Raw genomic sequence first — 20028 nt, forward strand, 5'->3', positions numbered from 1 at the left:
AGAAACCATCCTGGGTTTTTTTTTTCCTGTAAGGAGTAAATGTGTTCCTCTCCAGAGTCCTGGCTATGTGGTAGGAGAAATATCTACTAGAATTCCCAACAATGTGGTCTGGAAAAATTCTTTTCCTCAAAAGGCATTGAAGCTGTCTTTCAGAGTTGACTGGCTTAGGGTCCTAATCACATAGGTACAAAAAAAAAAAACCCAAATATGAGTTCCAACACATCTCTGAGACTTGACCAACAGCCTGCACAAAGGCAGGGAAATTTGTTGAATCAATGTTGTATCCTGAGTTGAACACCCTTTCTGTGCTTTGAATGTCTGTCCTGTTACAGTTAAGTAAACATCCTTTTACCTTCCATTAGATGGAAGAGTCTCATTTTATTCCAACCTCAAACCTGCAATTCCAAAACAATTTATCTATTCAACTGGACTACAGGTTAGTAGATCTCCATCTTCAGCAGGAGAGCTTTTTCCGGTTACAAAGATTAATCAGACACTGAGGAAAGTCCTCCCAGCTAGCTTTTATTCTCAACCTTAATCTTTTCTTTGGTCCGAATTTCCTGGTCCCGGGGCTTTGGTTCCTCCGTCAGAGAATTCAATTTTAATAACACACAACTGCATTCTTCATCATTTGGCAACTGCCAGAAAGTTCTTGGGTCCAGGATCCCCTGTTTACTTGACTCCCAAGCCCCCTCTTTCTTTCTTATGTTGGAGTTGTTGTAGTGCCCCTCACTTAGACAGGGGCATAGAGACAAAACTAAGCAATGTCATGGTCTCTCCCATTTCATATATATTTAGGGTGGTCCAAAAGTCTGTGCAGTGTTAAGCCATTAAAGCTTAATACTACAAGAAGATTTTAGTGATTATATGCACACACATATACAACATATTATATACATCTATGTAGGCCTCCATATTTGTATGCATGTATGGACATATGCATGCATGCATACATACATACATCACCAGAAAAGTCTGAAAAAATGAGGCTTTGGTCTCACTCTCACAAAAGAATTGAGTCATTAGGATAGCAGGATCAAAGAGCTGGAAGAAATTCCAGAGGCCATCAAGGCCAAATCCCTCATTCTACATATGAAGCAATTAAGAACTATGGAAGTGAAATGACTTACCTAAGATAACACAGGTTGTGTCAGAGGTAGAATTTGAACCCAAGTCCTTTGACTCCAGAAGCAGAGTGCTCTTTCCAGAAAGAAATGCACTTGAGAAGGGGATGTAGGTTTATGGATATACCTCTGATATATTATACAATTTAGGTGGCATGCATAGGATTTCATAGGAAAGAAGATGGATTTTATGTATCTGATAATGATGATAACACAGCTTAGTCCTTTCCTGGCCATTAAAAATACATAAAGAAAAAAAATAAGCTTATTCCGGGGCAGGGTTTTGTCTTATTCGTATATCCCCCTCAGTATCTAGCACATAGGCATCCAATAACTCTTCCGTGAACTACATTGGATTAGTCAACTGTGGTTTACACACGTGTGCTCCATTTAACTTTTCGCCATCTATGGTTTAGGGATAGCCAAATAGTGACGGCTTGACTTTAAAAAGAATGACAAGTACTGGCCTCCTCTCGTTCCACATTCCATTTAGGATTAGAAACCTCATCTCCCTTTGCTGGGAAGCAGCTGTGAGACCGCTGCCTCTTTTGTCAGTCCCCCTCCATCTCCCTGCTCCCGCTCCCAAGCCCAGCACCACACAGAGCCAGGAAGCCACCCAACATCCTAGCTCTGGAATGCCAGCCTCCCACTCCATCCCCCACCCAATAACATGATAACCCAAAGATAACTCGACCACAACACTCACACGCCCCTACAATTGGGATGAGGGAGATCAATTTTCTTCTTCCCGATTCCACATTCCCCCACCCCGCCCTGTCCCACAGCAAGAACTACAGAACCCAGACCTTCGAGCTTAAGTTTAGCAGAGCGCGTGGCCCAGAGCTCCCCAGACCCTCTCCTCCAAACCCAGGAGGTGAGCAAGTGTCTATAGGAGCTGGTGACAGTTGCAGCTGTGCCTTGTGGAGGTGTGGCAAACTACGATGTGAGAGACCTCCTCCTCACCTCATCACAACCCTCCCCCCAACACAGACATAGACGCACACGTTGCTGGCGAGCACACACACTCACACACACACCATACATACACACACAGCCCTCGCCCCCTTTCCTCCCATCTCCCTCCCTTACACGTCACGCAGCCACTTCCCCCTCACGGCGCGTGCGCCGGGCTCGGCTCAACTCGGGCTCGGGAGGAGGAGGCAGGAGCTGCTGCTGCTCAGCTCTCTGCGGGAGAAGCAGCCGCCGCCGCCGCCGCCACTGCTGCCTGGGGCATCCTCCTCCTCTTCCTCTTCCTCCTCTTCCGCCTCCCCCGTGCCTCCTCCCCGCTTTCCTGCCTTACAGCCGCCCTGTTCCCTTCCCCACCTCGCCCCATCGGGAGCCGCCTTTGGGTCTTCTCCCCTCTGTGTCTTCCTCCCCCCTCCCACCGCCCGGCGGGAACCGGGGGACCCCCGGGGGCGGCTGCCGCTGCTGCTGCCGGAGGGGGGACGGGCTGCGATGAGGTTGGTCCAGAGATGCCGGTCCCCTTCTTCCACCCTCTCCTCCTCCTCCTCCCCAGGGGCGGCGGCGGGGGCGGGGGGCGGCGAGAAGCAGGGGCTGGCCCCTCCTGGGAAGAACCCCTTCGTGCACGACCTGCGCTTCACCCCGTTGCAGAAAGTCCAGGTAGGTACCCAGCCGTGGCCACCCTGCCCTCCTCTCCCTTTACATCTTCGTCTGGTAAGGGTTTCCCTCAACCCCTTCACTGCTCCCTCCGGCATCTCCCTCCCTCCCATGCCTTTTCTCCCGCCCTCTCCCTCCTTTCATCCCTGCTCCATTGAGGAGGTGCTCTTGGCTTCTTTCCCTTCTCCATGGCAGCGGAAGCTTCCCCCCCCCCCCCTTACACTTCTCATCTCTGAGGGGTAGTGGTTGGTAGGTGTTAACTCTGTGGCTTCTGGAAAGGATCCCTTCGTCGCCCCCTCCTCGCCCCCCCCCCCCCCGCCCCAGTCATCTTTGCCTCCAGGGTATATATATCCCCTCTTCTGGCGGTAGTAGGGAAATGTACGTTGAAGAAACCTGCTTACCTCCGAGGCCCCCTTTTCTTAAGGTTGTCTTTAGGCATCACTTCAAAATTTCCCCTCATGTGGCTGACTTTCTTGCTTGCTTCCTCCCACCGTAGGGTAAACGCCCTATGTACTTAGTGACTAGTGTCTTCATAGGTTTCCAGACCCTTGCTTCCAAGCCTAGATTGGATATATGTCTATTTTCAAATGTAGTTGTCTATGATCATCGCATTAGTAGAAAGGAAAAAGAAAGAACTTGTTATTAAGGTTTTTACTACAAAAGTAATGAGGGTGCTGTGGAACAGGTTTCTTAGTAGAGCCCTTTTCGTGTAAGGACAAATGCTTGAGGTGTTTTAGGTATATTGGATTTGGAAGACTGAGACTTTTTAGATAGTGTATTCATTGGGGACATTTTTTTTTAAAAAGGCAATGAGACCACAATCCTTTACTGTAATGTAAAGTATATTTGGTGTATCCTGAAAATAAGCACATGTAATTTGGACTTTTCAGCCTCTACTTAGAAAATTATGTTTATTGTACTCACTTTCTGGTATGGGTAATAATTTTGACTGAAGTCGGAATCATTTTTCCATCATTTAGATTTTCAATAATGAAGTATTGAAAAATTTCTAGTGTATTTTTTGTACGTGGTGAATCATTTCACTTTTTAATGAGGAAAATAAATATGTGTACCTTTAAGAAGTAATACAAAAATTATCTTTTTATTTTTATAATTTTTATTGATATCTTTTGCTTTTTATATCAATGAAATTTCTCCCAGTATCCTCTCTCCCAAAATGTTAACTATTTAATATTTTATTTCAATTAGCAGATTCAGACCTTTGTTAGTATTCATTGTTAGCATTCACATCATGGTCAGCGTTCATGTTTGTTTATTTTTTTTTTTAATTTTAAGGGATAGAATATATTCAGTCTTCAAATTTGGCATCCTGGTAGTATCAGATTACAAGTTTTGTATTTGTGTTTCTTTGAGGTGGCTCAGAAAAAGGCCTTCCTTCTGATTGGACAAAACATATAGTTTTAAAGATGAAAGAACTTTACTAGGCACCAACAGCACTCAGCTTTGTGGGAGAGACATTTCCAACTCTAAGAACTTGAAGACAACTGCAAATGATTTGCTTTTTCAAAGGCTCTTGTGAGGTGATGATTTTTATTATATTATTATAAAGGGCTTTTAAAAATGGAATACAATATTTAGAGATAACAAAGTTCAGAAATTCAGTAAAGTTTTGTAATTGAGATTTTATAAGCATTTGTGAATTTTTTAAAACGTGATTAGGTTTGCATAAAGAGTGGAAATATATGCAGCCCCTTTCTTTGAAGATCAGACTGCTTCATGAATATTATTCATTCTGTGGGATATCAAGTACCACAGGGAGTGAGGTTAAGGAGAAGAGAACAGAAACCAGAATAGTATTTCTGCACCTGCCTCCCTCCACTACACATACACACACTCCCTCCAGTGTGTGCATTGGTTGGAGAAAATGCAGGGAAATGAATACATGTTAGCTGTCCTAAAAGCAAGGGAGCAGGAGCAAAACCAGTAAAAGATTCAGATTGCTGATTCCTCCTGCTGTAAACATTGGAAGAACCATTGTTATTCCCATTTGACAGCTTGTATGATTGAAATCTTGAGAAGTTGGTTATTCAGTTGGAAAGTTGGAAAATAGTCCAGGTTTTGTGACAGATACATTACTTGGTATCAGTCAGTTCTGGACTTCTTGCTACCAATAATTCAATTAGACAAGTATTAAGGGGGAGAAATGACAGTCCTTGCCTTCAAAGAGTTTACAATCTGATTGTGGGTAGGATAAGATATGTACACAAATAGCCATGATATAAATTAGTATAAGATTAAGTATAGACGAGAGGGCTCACTTCTAGCTGGAGCCATTAGATAATCAAACCAATGTATATTGTTGCAACAAAGTAATTACTTCTTAAATGTTAGCTACGGCTTCAGATAATTCATGTTACAGTACAGTGGTTTCCATGCTTTATACCTTCTAGATTACAGTAGCAGAAAAACACTTTACCGTTCCTAGAGCAGTTTACTGCCTTGGGAGGAATACTGATGTTGAAGTCAGAAGAGTTGGGTTCCAATACTAAGTTTCCTACATTGTAGCATTTTAATCCTCTGCAAAGTCACTTCCCCCTCAGGTTTTCTCATCAGCAAAATACCTTCTAAGAGTGTCGGGAAGAAATCACTTTGTAAATATGTAAAATCTTATGTAACTGGGAACTTCAGCCAAACAGTTATGAAGCAGAATGGGAGTAAATAGTGAGGGAGTCTGGTTTTATAGCTAGGAAGACCTGGGTTGAAGTCCCACCTCCAACATATTTTGCTGTGTGTCCTTGGGTGAGTCATTTAACTTCTCAAGTGCTCTAGGAAACTCTCAAAAACTAAGTGACTGAGAAGGTAGATGCTGACCTGGAGTTTCCTTACCTTAGAGTTACCAGTGAAATCACAGATCCACTCCCTAGTGATATCTCATCCTACAAAGTTCATACATGTGATATGAAATAAGGGTTTCCTTTACTGTTCTTTCAGAACTTATTTTCCTTTTACAAAATTATGTTGATATTTTTTGGTTTTACATCACCTTTATTATTTAAATATGTACCCCAACCCTAGTCAGTGAGATAAACCTTATAATTATTAAAAAAAAAAAGAAAGAAACATTTGGGGGAGCAGTTCAGCAAAACTAACTGACATCACCTGAATCCATCACTATATGCAATGGGGAACTTTTAAGTGCCCAAATACTTGCTTTCTCTATCTGTGGGTACTCTAGTAAATAGGACCATTGATTTGGCTGTGGGTGTTGGTGTGCTGGGGCTATTTCCTTCCTCAGACTTGTCCATCTGTTCTTTAAATACAGATTTAGCAAGGAGCTGGAGCTTTTCTTTGGACTAGAAACGAAACGCCAAAGATAGTTCAAAAGAGCTATCAAAACCATTTGTAACATTTGAAATAAAATATTGAAAAAGTATTTTTGACTTAAAGCATGGGTCTTTTTTTCCTTACTAAAGAAAGTATATGAATGTAGGAATAAAATTGAATTCTGGTGATTTCAATTAAAATTTCACAGTAAAATGCTAGTCTCAATTTTATATAGTTGGTGTATTTGTATAATTTTGTAGCATGCCAGTGTTTTCAGTGGTTTTGTCATCAAAACAACCGTATTTAAATTGACTATATCATATTTTACTCCAGGTTTTCTGTTGAGGAATCTTCATTCTCTTGTTTCTTGCTCCTCAGAAGACATTTAACATAAAAAGATTAAAGCATATTTTCCCTGAAGTGAAAATATTCTGCCTATAGTGCTATGAGAGCTGAGTACCTAAAGAGATAATATTCATCTCTTGATGTAGATAAAATATTTTACCTCTAGGAGTGTTTGCTGACATCACCAGTTTCTTGGGTCCCCTCCTCCCACCAAGATGTAGTTTACTCTAATCCATAAAAGAGGATTATTGATGATGATATCGGATAAAGATGACTGTTCTGCCCTACAAACTAAAGGAGATATTGTAGTTGTTGTCATATCTCTTATAGTGCAATATTATAAATGCAGTGGGGCTGGAATAAGTTGCATAACTACTCTCTAGGGTTTAGAGTATAATAATTGATTTTCGGTAGAGAACAATTAATTCAGCATCTTTGTCTTTTAGTTACCTTTTCTAGGGTTTCTGTTTAGTTAGGTATTATCATATAATTATATCTCACATTACGGTGGGATTTTTTTTTAAAGTATGTATCAACTCTCAATCATATAACTTAGAATTTAAGCCTGGTACATACTTTTAATAGAGGTGTATGGATTCTTATGTTTTAAATGAAATTTGAGGCAAAATTAGTATAGGCACACTTCACTTTATGTAATAAATGTCCAACTGAAAGAGTATGTTTAAATCACGAAGGAGCTGCATATACTTAAAAGTACGCCTGTCCTTACAAAAAGTAAATATTAGTTTTATAAATTCAGATTCTTTATGTTTTTAAAAAGTGAATCACTTGAATTAGATTGAATTTAAGATGACAATATTTAAACATATTCAAAATAACTTGTACAAGTAGAAATTAAATACAGTTTTCAAATAGAAATTTTGATAGGGTCTCAAGCTATTTGTGGAGGAATGATTAGGCACTAGTTATCTTTATCTTTATTTTACTAGGATAATACTCTTTCATTCCATGGGAGAGGGTATGTGTGTGCCCATATGCATACACATAGACAACTTCCTTATGAAGGTATGCTTATTTAATTTCATCCTGCCTGGACTAAAAGTCTTCTTGTGCAGTCATTTTTCAGTCATGTCCAACTCTTTGTGACCCCATTTGGGGTTTTCTTGGCAAACATAGTGAAGTGGTTTGTCGTTTCCTTCTCCAGCTCATTTTATAAATGAGGAAACTGAGGCAAAAAGGGTTAAGTAACTTGCCCAGGATCACACAGCTAGCTAGTAAGTGTCTGAGGCTGGGTTTGGACTTGGGAAGATGAATCTTCCTGACTCCAGACCTTGCACTCTATCCACTAATCCACTGGCCTACTCAGCTCCCTTAAAGGTAACTTTACCTTAGTCCCTTTCTGGTATGCACAGAATGAAATACCCCTTGTTCAGCACACGTGCATGTAAATAAGGAAACTTTTTTTGGAAAGATAAAGAAAGTGATAGAGGAAACAAAACTAATTTCCTTCAGTTTATAGATCATTGCTCTGCAGCGAAAGGAATGTTTTTCTTCCCCGCCAAAAAAAAAGTATCATGACAAGTTTGAAATGTATTCTAATTAGAATAAAAAAAAGAGCAAAAAATTAAAAGGAAGATAGATAAAAGGAGGGGGCAAATCATAGAATAAAATATAGTGAATTAGATAAGGGTTAGGTAGTTCACCCTCTTCCTTAGAGTGTTATCTTTTTTTTTTCAATTAAAGGAAGGAGATTCTGTAATCTTCTTTACTAACTAGTTCTAGTTTTTTTTTTTTCCTTAGCAACCTCATGGGAAGGAAGTTAATATTTCACATACTGCAGTGTAAATGACTGAACCGAGATATTTAAGATCTAAAGAAATATATTTCTGTTTTGGCAGAGCCCTTCATAACTGTAAGTTTACATTTAGTAGTGTGTCTCAGGCTTCCATGCTGGGACTATCTCATTTTACAGATGAGGAAACTGAGGCTCAGAGACAGGATGTGCCTTGGCTACTATGGTCAATTAACTGACATATAGTAGACCGGAGGTTTAAATAATTCTTTTTTTTTTTTTTTACTTTAAACTTTACAAGTTTTACCTAAAAAAACCACTTTTATATTCATCTTTCCACTGTTTCTTCCTACCTTAGGCCTATTTAATTAATAGATATTTTAAAACCCATATTCCCAAATTGAGTAATTAATTTTTTTCTTCATCTAAGTTCTGATTAGTAGACTAGTGATGTTAAAAATGAATGTAAACATGGTGTGCTCTCACATTTGGTCTTAAGTTAGATACAGTCACAGACTTTTTTTTTGCTTGAAATAATAGCTATTATAAACCTCTTGTATCCTATGTTACAACTCTATCAATAGTTGCCTAAATCATAAATTTGAATAGTTTTAATTCCTAATGAAATTCCATGCTGCATCTCTAATTCATCAGAGAAGTTGAAAACCAATCTGTGTACTTTAGTGTTCTCAAACTTTCCTGTGCTTTTGACTTACTAAGCCTCTTCAACTTTGCATATAAAGTGGTTTTAAAATCCCCTCTGAACTTAATTTCCAAGTAATTATAATGTCCTATTTTACTGCTCTCCACTCTAAAATTTCTCACCGTCCATTTCCTGGGCCTTAGTTCTGAGTTCTTGACTCTTACAAGTAACTCACGAGGTACCATGTCATTTTGTGACTATTAACCAGTTCTTCCCTTCCTCTCAATCCTAATCCTAATCTCAGGCTCAAACCAAATCTCTTAGAATTTGTAGTTTGAAACTGAAAGGAAATTTAGAGGTCATCAAATCCCATCATTTCAGTATAATGATGAAAAAGTTAAATTTCAGAAAAGTTGTCTTGCCTCAGTTCACACAGCAAATTAGGATTGTAGTTAGGATTATACAGAAGCTTTATCAGGTATGGAGGAGTAGAGATTTCCAGGTCAGGTCAGTCTGTTTTTTCATTACGCTGCTTTCCTTGAAACAGTGGAATTTCTTGTCTTCCTTTTCAAATCCTCCTGCTTGTTCAATCTGACATTCACTATTTTACCTGCCTCTTAGACAAGAAACCTTGGGAGGAGATAGTATGAACAAGTGAAAAGAGGCCATTTCAGGCCTTATTTTAATCCACTATAGTATGGGGAAATTACCCATCATACCATAAAGCCCTGTTGTTTCATTTATTAATATTGCTTGCAGCCTTCTCTTTTCTATTTTTGGAATTAAGTCCCTTGGAAAATGCTGAATTATTCCAGTATAGTCATTGGCTTATGGAAGGCGAGGGGGTGGAATAGATGTTTTGACTTGGAATAGAAAGACCTGAGTTCAAATCCAGTCTCAGATGCTTACTGACTGCTGTGTGACACTGGGCAAGTCAATTTAATTCAATTCAATGAACATTTATTAAGTACCTGTTATGTGTCAAGCACTGTACTAAGTGCTGGGGATCCAAATAAGAAAAAGAAAGACAGTTCCTGCCTTCAAGGAGCTTATAGTACAATGGGGGAACACAACACACAAGAGGAAGCTGGAAAGGGGTGTGTGATACAAGGGGGTATCTGATGTTGGGGCATCTTGTTTTGTGGAGTTGAGACCAAGGATTGCTGCAGATGCAAAGCAAAGTGAGTTACAGAGTCCAGGTTCTGGCTCTATAAAGAGAGGTTATTTAGCCTCCCTCAGCTATGGTTTACTGATCTGTAAAATGGGGGAAAGAATAGTTCGTGCCTCCCAGAATTATCATGGGGATAAAATGAAATGATTCTCGTAAAGCCATTTGTAAACCTTAAAGCACTATACAAGTGCTAACTGTGATCATTAAGACAATTTTTAAATGAACCCCTTAGATTCAAGCCTTGGAAAATTTGCTTTGCATCTATGATCCAGTCTCAAATGTTAGGGGCCAGGACAAATTTTGGTCATTTAAGGAAAGGAAAAAAAGAGGAGGTAGGGAAAAGCAGAATGTTCCAAAATGGGCATTGATTCCTTGTAACAGGTAGAACTGTATGGGGCAGCTAGGTGGCACAGTGGGCCCTGGAGTCAGGAGGACCTGAATTCAAATGCAGTCTCAGACACTTGACATACTTCTAGCTGTGTGACCTTGGGCAAGTCACTTAACCCCAATTGCCCTTCCTTCTCCCCTCCAAAAAAATAAAAATTAAAAAAAAAAGTAGAACTGTATGTTCAGATCACTGAGATAGGGTCTTGAAGTATTCTCTAGAAAGGCTCAGAGGGACCTCTGTGCCATGGTAATGGGCAAACTAAAGTCCTGGAAACCAGCAGTCTTTTTTCATATTCTTTACTTTCCATCTCCCTATACATCCCACAATCTCCAAGTGGTCCCCATTCTGGTTAACCTTTGTCACTTTTCAAATTGTTGTAGTAGTAAAATTCAGGTGTGTATTTATGTAGTTTGAGATTAAAATTATATGGCTAATGGTAGTCCCTGTGATGAAATTGCTCACCAACAAAGTGATTAGGAATCTTCAGATACTATAATGAAAATGCTTAATTAAGTCTCACTCTAGGTTACCACTTCCGAGAAATGGCCAGAGCTCTGGGAGGACCTCTTTTTGGACTCCCCAATTCCTAGAGAAGCTACCTGGGAGGGTAACTATGAGAGTTATCCACACATCTCCCTTTCATATTTGATGTTATCCTAGTACTCTAGTTAGTCTGTTGATGTCCCCTAACCTTGACAAGCCACTACTTGGCTTAATTACTTGCTTTGTTTGGGTCTAACTCTATTTGCTTTCACTTTTCCTGCATAACCTTTATTCAGTTCAACACACATTTATTAGGTGGTGATGGCACACTGAGCACTCACCTAGGTTTTATGGAAGACCCAAAGTATACATAAGACAGGATCCTTTCCATCATAGAGTTCATCATAGGGTTAACATAAGCAAGATAACAATAATACATCATAATATACCAGTCAGGTTCAAAACACAGTTCTATAAGAGGTCCAAAGAGAAGGTGATTATAGGTGGAAGCGAGGGAAAGAACTTCATGGGGGATGGTGGTATTTAGGTTAGCTTTGAAGAATGAGCTGGAATTTAACCAATTAAAGAGGAAATCTTAGGCCTAGGAAACAGGATGATCAATGGCCCAGAGAAAGGCCCATATAGGGGATGGGACAAGGAACAAAGAACAGTCTAATTTTGCTGAATTTTGAGGTTCATGGTAGAAAATAGTATGTAGGAGATAATGGTAAACTGATGTCAGATTACGGAAGTACCTAAATGCCCAGAATAACGGGGCTTGAACTTTGTCTTGCAGACAGCAGGAAGCAACTTAAGGTTTTTGGTCAGAAGAATGATGGGAGAAATAAGAAAGATTAGTCTATGAAATGAAAGATGGATTGTCGTGGGGAAAGAGCAGAGGCAAGACTAGTTAGGAGACTAGTTCAGTAGTCTAGGTGAGTGGCAAAGAGAAGGGAACAAGTATTTATTAAGCACCTGCTGTATGCCAAGCATTGTGTTAAGTACTTTACAAATATGATCTCATTTGATCATTTCGGTTGAAAGGACATTCAGATTAGTAAGGAGGTGCTGAGTTGAGTGATGTGGATGACTTGCTCATGGTTGGATTGAAGTAAGGAGAAGGAACGTTAAGAGATCACACCAGGGTTTTTTGTGTGAGACTGGCCTTGCTGGAAGAAATCGTGAAGTCAGCAGGAGGAGCAGTTTGGGGACTTGATGATGGGAGTGAGGAGGTAGGCAAGGTGGGAGAGGGAGAGGAGAGAAAAAAAAATCTGTCATGGGCATGTTAAACGAGGTACCAGGGGGAAGCAATTATTGGTCTGATCAGCTATGTATGACACATTATAACTTGACTCCATTGTAGTGATGTCATTTTGGTCCTCATGGAAAATAAAGGACAACAACCACTGCTGGGGGAAGGAGTTGGTTTAAACTTCAAAAACCAAGCCAAGCCCAGGCTGGAGAAATAAATTTGGGTGTCACCTGCATTGAGGTGGTCATTGAATCCATGGTATTAAAAGGGTTTGATAAAGAGGGAGGATATAAAAGGGAAGAAAAGGGGAGCTAATCTTGTTCCTCCAGGCAAAGTTTGAAAGACAGCTTTTCATTTTAGTCCACCTTTATGAGATGAGTTCTCTATTTGCATTTTGAAGTGGTTTATGGGGTAGAATTGAACTGCAGCTGAGCAACAGAACCTAGGCAAAGTGGCTCTTGAAATGATTAATCTGATTTAATTATTCAGAGTGGATTAAAAGTAGAGGAGATAGAAGGCAGGTACTAAATTAGGAGAATTTGTCATCATCTAGATGATCAGTTTGAGGACTATATATTTGCCTGTAGTTGCCTGTAGGAATTTCTGCCCAAAGGCCTGCCTGTTTGCAAACAATCCAAGATGAATGGCCAGATTTCTAGAGAAAATCTAAATTTAAGTCTTAGGCCAGCCAGATAAAGAATGGCTGAATTTCAAACAGTTCCTACCATGTTCTTATAAAGAAAGAGGAATCTCTTGTCAATAATGTTGTTAGGTTGCATTATTCAGATTTTTTTGAGGTGATAGTGAAAAAAGAGCTATTTCTTTTCACTCTTTTAGAGGAAGGAAGAGGGATATCAGTTAGCTAACATGAGGTCATAATATATTTTGTAGGAGGTTTCCTGATTGGCTAAGAGTAAGCTTCAAATGGAAGAACTGATGGAATAGATAGACCCATCATGTGCTGGGATATCCTGAGAAGCAAGACACCATTCCCTTCAGTGGCCAAGAAGGAAATGGACACTAGAGCATCTGGTTTTTACTCTGTATGGGATCTCAGGTCTGGGGAGGCCTAGGAAACAGGCCTTGGATTTGGCCTTGATTTGAGTCAGAGGACTTTGTTTCCTACCTTCACTGTAAAACACTTACTATGAATTTAGTTAGGCAAATGACTTGGAGTCAGAGGATCTGAGTTCAAATTCTGCCTCTGGTGATTTCCTGTGTGGCCTTGGACAAATTACTTAAAACTTTCAGGGCTTCAGTGCCTCATACTGTTAAGATTCTGTGACAAGTTTTGTTCCCTGTCTTTTATAGACTGGACTTCTAAGATATGTACTTGTAACTGCCATACCCATGGCTTATGGTATTTCTCAGTTTGGATATTCTTCTTTCTTTTTTATAAGCAGGCCTTAAGAAACTCATCATTGCAGTCATTGTGTAGAGATAGGAGGTGCAACGAAGAGAGAGAAATTTGTTCTAAAATTTGGGCATCCACAGACCAAGGCAGTGACTGGAGTAGGTGAACTTGTAATTAGATGCAGATCTGTGAACCCAAGGAGCCAAATGAATCTGCTTAGCATTACTGGAAAATTGATAGGCTTATAGTCTAGAGGCAGGTTTGATGATCCAAGAAGTTGGTGAAAGCCAAATATTGAGAGATAGATCTTGTAGACAGGTTCTAAGAGATGGTGCTGATGATAAGAAAGTATACTACTTTTCAGTGAGGCCTATGGCTCTCATTTTTAAAAATTACTGTTATTATGAACATAATCAGCATGTGGATATGTCATTTTTCATAGCCTTCTCTTAATTGTTTAATTGTTAGAAATTTTGGAGTTTTAAATATTACAAGTTTCATGCATGTTCTATGATTTGGAACAGTTTAATATTAAAAAAGATTCTTTAAAAAATTAACTCATTCATGTGGTCACTCAGCAGTTTTTTGTATATTGAAGGACCCCTGAAGGCACAACAAATTAATTTCAATTGAAATAAATTCAGCCAACATTTATTGAAGTGTTTACTATGTGCAAGACACAGGGATATAAAAACAAAAATGAAACGGTCTTACCCCTCAAAATCTACAGAGTGCTAGTGATTAGAAGATGATCAGAAAAGGCCTACTGTCTATCTATATCTTGTTTGGTCCTAAATTCATCCCTTCTCCATAGATCTGAAAAGCAAACTATTCCATGATCTCCTAATTTGCTTATGGTATCACCCTTTATGTGTAAATCATATACCCATTTTGACCTTATCTTGTTATATGTCATGAGATGTTGGTATATACCTAGTTTCTGCCATATTGTTTTCTAGTTTTCATAGGAGTTTTTGTCAAATAATGACTTTTGTTCCAAAAGGGTGGTGTACAAAATGATTAGTATAGAAATATTTTACATGATTGCATGTGTATAACCTATATCAAATTGTTTACCATCTCAGGCAGTGGGGAGGAGAGAGAGGGGGGAAGGGATATAATTTGGAACTCAAAACTTTAAAAAAAATGTCAAAAATTATTTTAACATGTAATTGGGGAAAATTAAAATAAAATAATAATAATAATAAAAAGAAACAGCCTGTTGCAGGAGGAGGAGGTACTTCCTAATTTATACTTTGAAGGAAGCTAGGGATTTTACAAGGCAGAGATGAAGAGGGAGTGAATTGCAGGCATTTGTACAAAGGCAGAGGGAGAAGGAAGAATGTATATGAGGAGCAGTGAAAAAGGAATAGTATGAAATGATTCTGCAAAAGAATATGAAAGCTAGATTGTGCAAGACTTTAAATTCCAATCTAAGGAGTTTTTATTTTAACCTAAAAGCAAGAGGGGACCATTGAAAAAATTTTAGTAGGACACCGACATGGTTAGATCTGTGTTTTAGGAAGATGGCAGCTATATGGGGAATAGCCTGGAGGGGAGAGTGACTGGAGATGGAGAATTCAGTTAGGATGCTACTGCAATAGTTCAGGTCAGCGGTGAAGGATACCTGAACTGGGGTAGAAGCTGTGTGATGGGGCGGGGGGTTAAAGGGACCACTGGGAGAGATATTCTGGAGGTAGAATCAACAAAATTTGACAACTGAATGTCTATGAGGATTGGAGGATAGAAGAGAGAGGCAAGAATGAATCAAAGTTTGTGAACCTGAGTGCTATCAAAGGCAATGGAGAACTTTGGAGGAGGAATAGGTTTAGGAACAAATATAATGGGATCACTTTTGGACATTTTGTGTTTAAGTTGCCCACAAGACCTCTAGGAGATGTCTAGCAGGCTTCTAGAATTATTAGAGTTCTAGAGTGAGATTAGAGCTGAATATAGACTTTAGAGTCAACTGCATAAAGGTGGTAATTGATATCATTGGAATTCATCAGATCACTAAGGTACAGAGTGTAGAGAAGGGAAGTAAAGTGAAGAGAAGCCATGTATTATCAAGGAAATAATCACAATATAAATGGTAATTGTTGATATGCCTATGTGGTTCTGTATCACAAAATATAAGAGACTCTCCATATAGAAGACAGAAGAAGTAAACCATTTATTCAGACACCAGAGAACCAGGTCCCAAACCAATAAGCCCAATCCATCACAGCAGCAAAGAATTCAACATACAATATCACAGCAGAACCACTCCATCCCATAGCCTTCCTGACCCGTGCTGAGGCCTTGCCACCAACAATCATTCACCGCACTGCTAGGAGACATCTGCTCTCTCCCTCAGCTCTAACTGCTCTCTCATTTCTTGTGACACATTTTCCTTTTCCTCTCAGCAAGCTCCTCCCATCACATGTAACTTGGGCTTCCTATGAAGTAAGCAAATCACATGGCCTGTTAATGGGTGGGAAAGATCTTCAAATCTAAATTGTCATTACAACCCAGGACAGATTATTTGGGAATACTCACACTTACTGAGCCAGAGGAAAATGATGATTCAACAGAAGTAACTTAGAAATGGTCAAACAAGAGGAGAATCAAGCAGGAGAGGTGTCATGGAAGTCAAAAAGAGAGACTACCCAAAAGGAAGGAGTATTCAACAGCGCCAGGCTGTAGAGAGATCAGGTAGATGGCTGCATAAAATGATATCTGCAAAAAAGCCATTATTGGTAACTTCAGAGACAACAATTTCAGTTGAATGGTTAGATCTTAAGCCAGTTTGCGAAGCAATTTAAGGAGTGGAAGGTTAGGAAATGATGGCAACAGTTGTAGACAAGCTTTCTGGAAGGTTGGCTATGGAAGGGAAGGAGAAGGGATGATAGCTTGAGGGAATGCCAGATCATGTGGAAGGTTTTTTTTTGTTGTTGTTGTTGTTTGTTTGTTTTAGAAATGGGAGAGATCTGAATAGGTATATAAGGTAGGAGTCTATGGATATGGAAATATTAAAGATAAGATAAAGAGAGAACAACTTGGAGAGGAGGCAAGATCCTGGAGGATATAAAGGGCTGAGAACAAGAACAAAAGTGGAAGGGATCACCTTGGCAAGGAGAAGGGCCCCTTGTTCATTTGCAACTTTAGCAGAGGAGGGGATGAGAATGGGGGGAATGGTGATGGATTTTGATTGGGGGAAAGAAAGAGGATCTTGAAACAAATGGCCTCTGTTTTCTCAGCAAAGTAGGTGATGATGATACCTTCTGCTGAGGAGCAGAGAGGATGTGATGGCATAGAAATTATAGAGAGAAGAAAGTTTGGAACAGGAGTTATGGAGAGAGAAGCTGGTAAAGTCCATTAGGGAGGAATGAATGGATTGCTATGTGAAAGGCTGGCTGACATTAGATAACATTAATTTGTTGTGAACCTAGGCAGCATGTCTGCCTGACTTTTTCAAGCAGTGTTTGGTGAAAAGAGAAGACAGATCATGTGGGGCATCCAGGACAGTGGTAGCAGGCTATAAATCAAAAAGAAAAGACATTTAGGAGTAAATGGTAGTATATGTTTGATCTGGTTGTGAATAAGATAATATCTATGAAGGGAGCAAAGTGAAGTCAGAGAGAGAAGAGGGAGGGAGTGGTAGGTAGAAAGGCTTAATAGCACTTACTGTGTGCCAAGCACCATGATGGCCTAGAGGTTTGAATGGGAGAGGGACATGGGTCATGACAATGAAGAATAGGTTTAGGAGGGGTGTGGGAGGAGGAAAGATCGAAGGAAAGGAGATTTTATTCACAGAGGTTTTACGATTCTGAATCGGGAAGGCAAAACTGTTATGGGGGAAGGTAACATTAAAGGTGTGACCATCCCTATATGTGGCTGAGGTAGAAGGAAAATGGAATTTTGGAGGTTGATGAGCTGAGAGACTATCGTGTTTGAGGGGACAGCAACAAGGGCATCACAATTTAGGAATGAAATCGATAAGCTGGGGAGTCCGTAGAGGGGAGCAACTATCATGGTGAAAGGACTTTCATCCATGTGATTTAAAGATCAGTTGAAGGAATTAGGCATGTTTATTTTGGAGGAGAGCTGGGAGAGACATGATAGCTATCTTCAAGTATGTGGGGTCCTCACCAGTCCCAAACCCCCATTGGAAAAAAAAAAGAAAAAGAAAACCTTGTTTAAAAAAGAATAGATAAAACAAATTCTCCCAGTGTTCATTATAAATATCTTATTCTACATCTTGGATCTACTCAGGTGAGTAGAATGCTTCATTATCATCCCTCTGCAATCATTGTTGGTTATTGTATTTGGTCAAAATTTTTGACTTTTTTGAGTTGTTTGGCTTTAAAGTATTATTGTTCTTGTATAAATTATTCTCCTAGTCTTTCTAATTTCACTCTGTATCATTTCATACAGATCTTCCTAGGTTTCTCTGAAACTATTTTTTCACCATTTTTTAAAACAGCAAAATAGTATTCCATTAAATTATATACCATAATTTTCTTCAGCAATACTCAAATTGCTGGACAGCATAACCACCCTACCTAGTTTGTAGTTCTTCATCACTACAAAACCCGGTACTATCTATATTTTTGTACTTCTGAGTCCTTTTCTAGTTACTATGATTTCTTTCAGTTATAAGCCTGATAATGATATACAGGTCAGTAAAAGGACCTGCACACTTTAGTGACTTTGAAGGTGCAATTCCAGCTTGTTTTCTGGTCCATTTCACAACTGTCGGGCTTTAATATGTCTGTTTTCCTGTAGCCCTTTCAACATCCATTGTTTTTTGGTTTGTCATCTTTGCCAATCTAGACTCTGAGATAGAACCTGAGTTGTTTTAATGTGCATTTTTGTCATTTTTAGTGATTCAGAACATTTTTTCATGTGGCTATTGACAGCCTGGATCTCTTCCTTAGAAAATGTCCTGATCACATTCTTTTTTTTTTCTTTTTTTTTCTTTTTCTTTTTAGTTTGCAACACTATGTTCTACATAATTTAGAGTTCCAGATTTGCTTCCCTCCCTCCCCCCCCCCCCAAGACAGCATGGAATCTCATATAACTTCCGTGTATAACTTCGCATTGAATTAATTTACACACTAGTCAAGTTGTGGAGAAGAATTATGACCAATGGAATAAATCATGATAAAGAAGAAACAGAACCAAAAAAACCCAAACCCAACAACAAATGCAAAAGAGAGAAAAAAAAAAGGGAGGGAGAAAAAGGCGAGCATGAAGTGTGCCTCGATCTGCATTCATACTTCATAGTTTTTTCTCTGGATGTAGATAGCACTCTCCACCATGAGTCCTTTGGAGCTGGCTCTGCATATTGTGTTGCTGAGAAGAGCAAAGTCTGTCAGGGCTAGTCCTCACAGAATCCATATATCTGTGGTTGTGTATAATGTTCTCCTGACTCTGCTCCGCTCACTCAGCGTTATGTCGTGTAGGTTTTTCCAGGTTGTTATGAAGTCCGTATCATTCCCATTTTTTATAGCACAATAGTATTCCATTACCTTCATATACCACAGCTTGTTCAGCCATTCCCCAATTGATGGGCATCCCTTTGTTTTCCAATTCTTAGCTACCACAAAAAGAGCTGCTATAAATATTTTTGTACAAATGGGTCCTTTCCCACTTGTGTGATCTCTTTGGGATACAACCCTAGAAGTGGTATTGCTGGGTCAAAGGGTATGAACATTTTTATAGCCCTTTGGGCATAGTTCCAAATTGTTCTCCAAAATGGCTGGACCTGATCACATTCTTTAGCCATTTATTAATTGGGGGATGACTCTGACTTATAAATTTGAATCAGTTGGCAATGAGACCTTTATCAGAGTATAATTTTTAAGAGTGTAAAGTGTCCTGAGATTAAAAAAGTTTGAGAACTGCTGCTGTACTTTTTTATTGTATTATTATATTGTATTTATTTTTTGTTGTACTTGAGGAGAGTGAATCTAATTAGACCCCATGTGAGATTTTGACTTGGGGCCTATAAATAATAGAAGTGACCTTTTATTTCAAATAGAATACCTTAGGAAAACACCTAATCAAAGAATGTATCATAATTGAACATTGTTTTCCTGACAGTTAATTTTATTTCTTAGTATTATACTGCCACTATCTATAAAGATAGTAGCTGCTTATTCTTTTTATTATTATTGTTATTAAAGGTGACTGATGACTACTTCTAATTAAAACTTTTAAATTTCTCAAATATTGTGACAATTGTTTCTACTAAAATTTTGCTGAGGTCTACATCCAAGTATATGATAGGTTATAAGGATTATAAATATGTAACCATGAGAATTGATAAATATCCATTTTCAGAAAACTTGCATATACTTGCAGAGACTTGTAATTTTTGGAAACTTTTAAAGTTAAACATTATACCTATCACTTCTCATTATCATTTATTCTTCTCTAGATTACTTCCATAACTAACACTTTAAAATTGGCTTGCTGTACTTATGTAATTTTTCTCCATTTAAAAAAAAACCAGATATTTTACCACCAATACAAGGATAAACACTAGAACCACGATTGTCACAGCTAGTAACAGAGTTTTCTTCCCTGACAATTTCTCGAGGTCAGAACATTTACCACTTAATGTATC

The 20028-nt window shown here is 39.0% G+C and overlaps 1 protein-coding gene across 1 annotated transcript in view; it reads left to right on the forward strand.

Moving 5' to 3' along the window:
• Window positions 1–2243: 2243 nt before the first annotated feature.
• Window positions 2244–20028, forward strand: part of LPCAT1 (lysophosphatidylcholine acyltransferase 1) — a 156340-nt gene continuing 138555 nt past the window's right edge. Inside the window, exon 1 of the mRNA XM_036741729.1 lies at window positions 2244–2744. Coding sequence (XP_036597624.1) covers window positions 2580–2744 — 165 coding nt within the window. The 5' untranslated portion in view covers window positions 2244–2579. The remainder of the gene's footprint in view (window positions 2745–20028) is intronic.

Source organism: Trichosurus vulpecula, chromosome 1, assembly GCF_011100635.1.
Source record: "Trichosurus vulpecula isolate mTriVul1 chromosome 1, mTriVul1.pri, whole genome shotgun sequence".
In the NCBI taxonomy this organism is placed as follows: Eukaryota; Metazoa; Chordata; class Mammalia; order Diprotodontia; family Phalangeridae; genus Trichosurus; species Trichosurus vulpecula.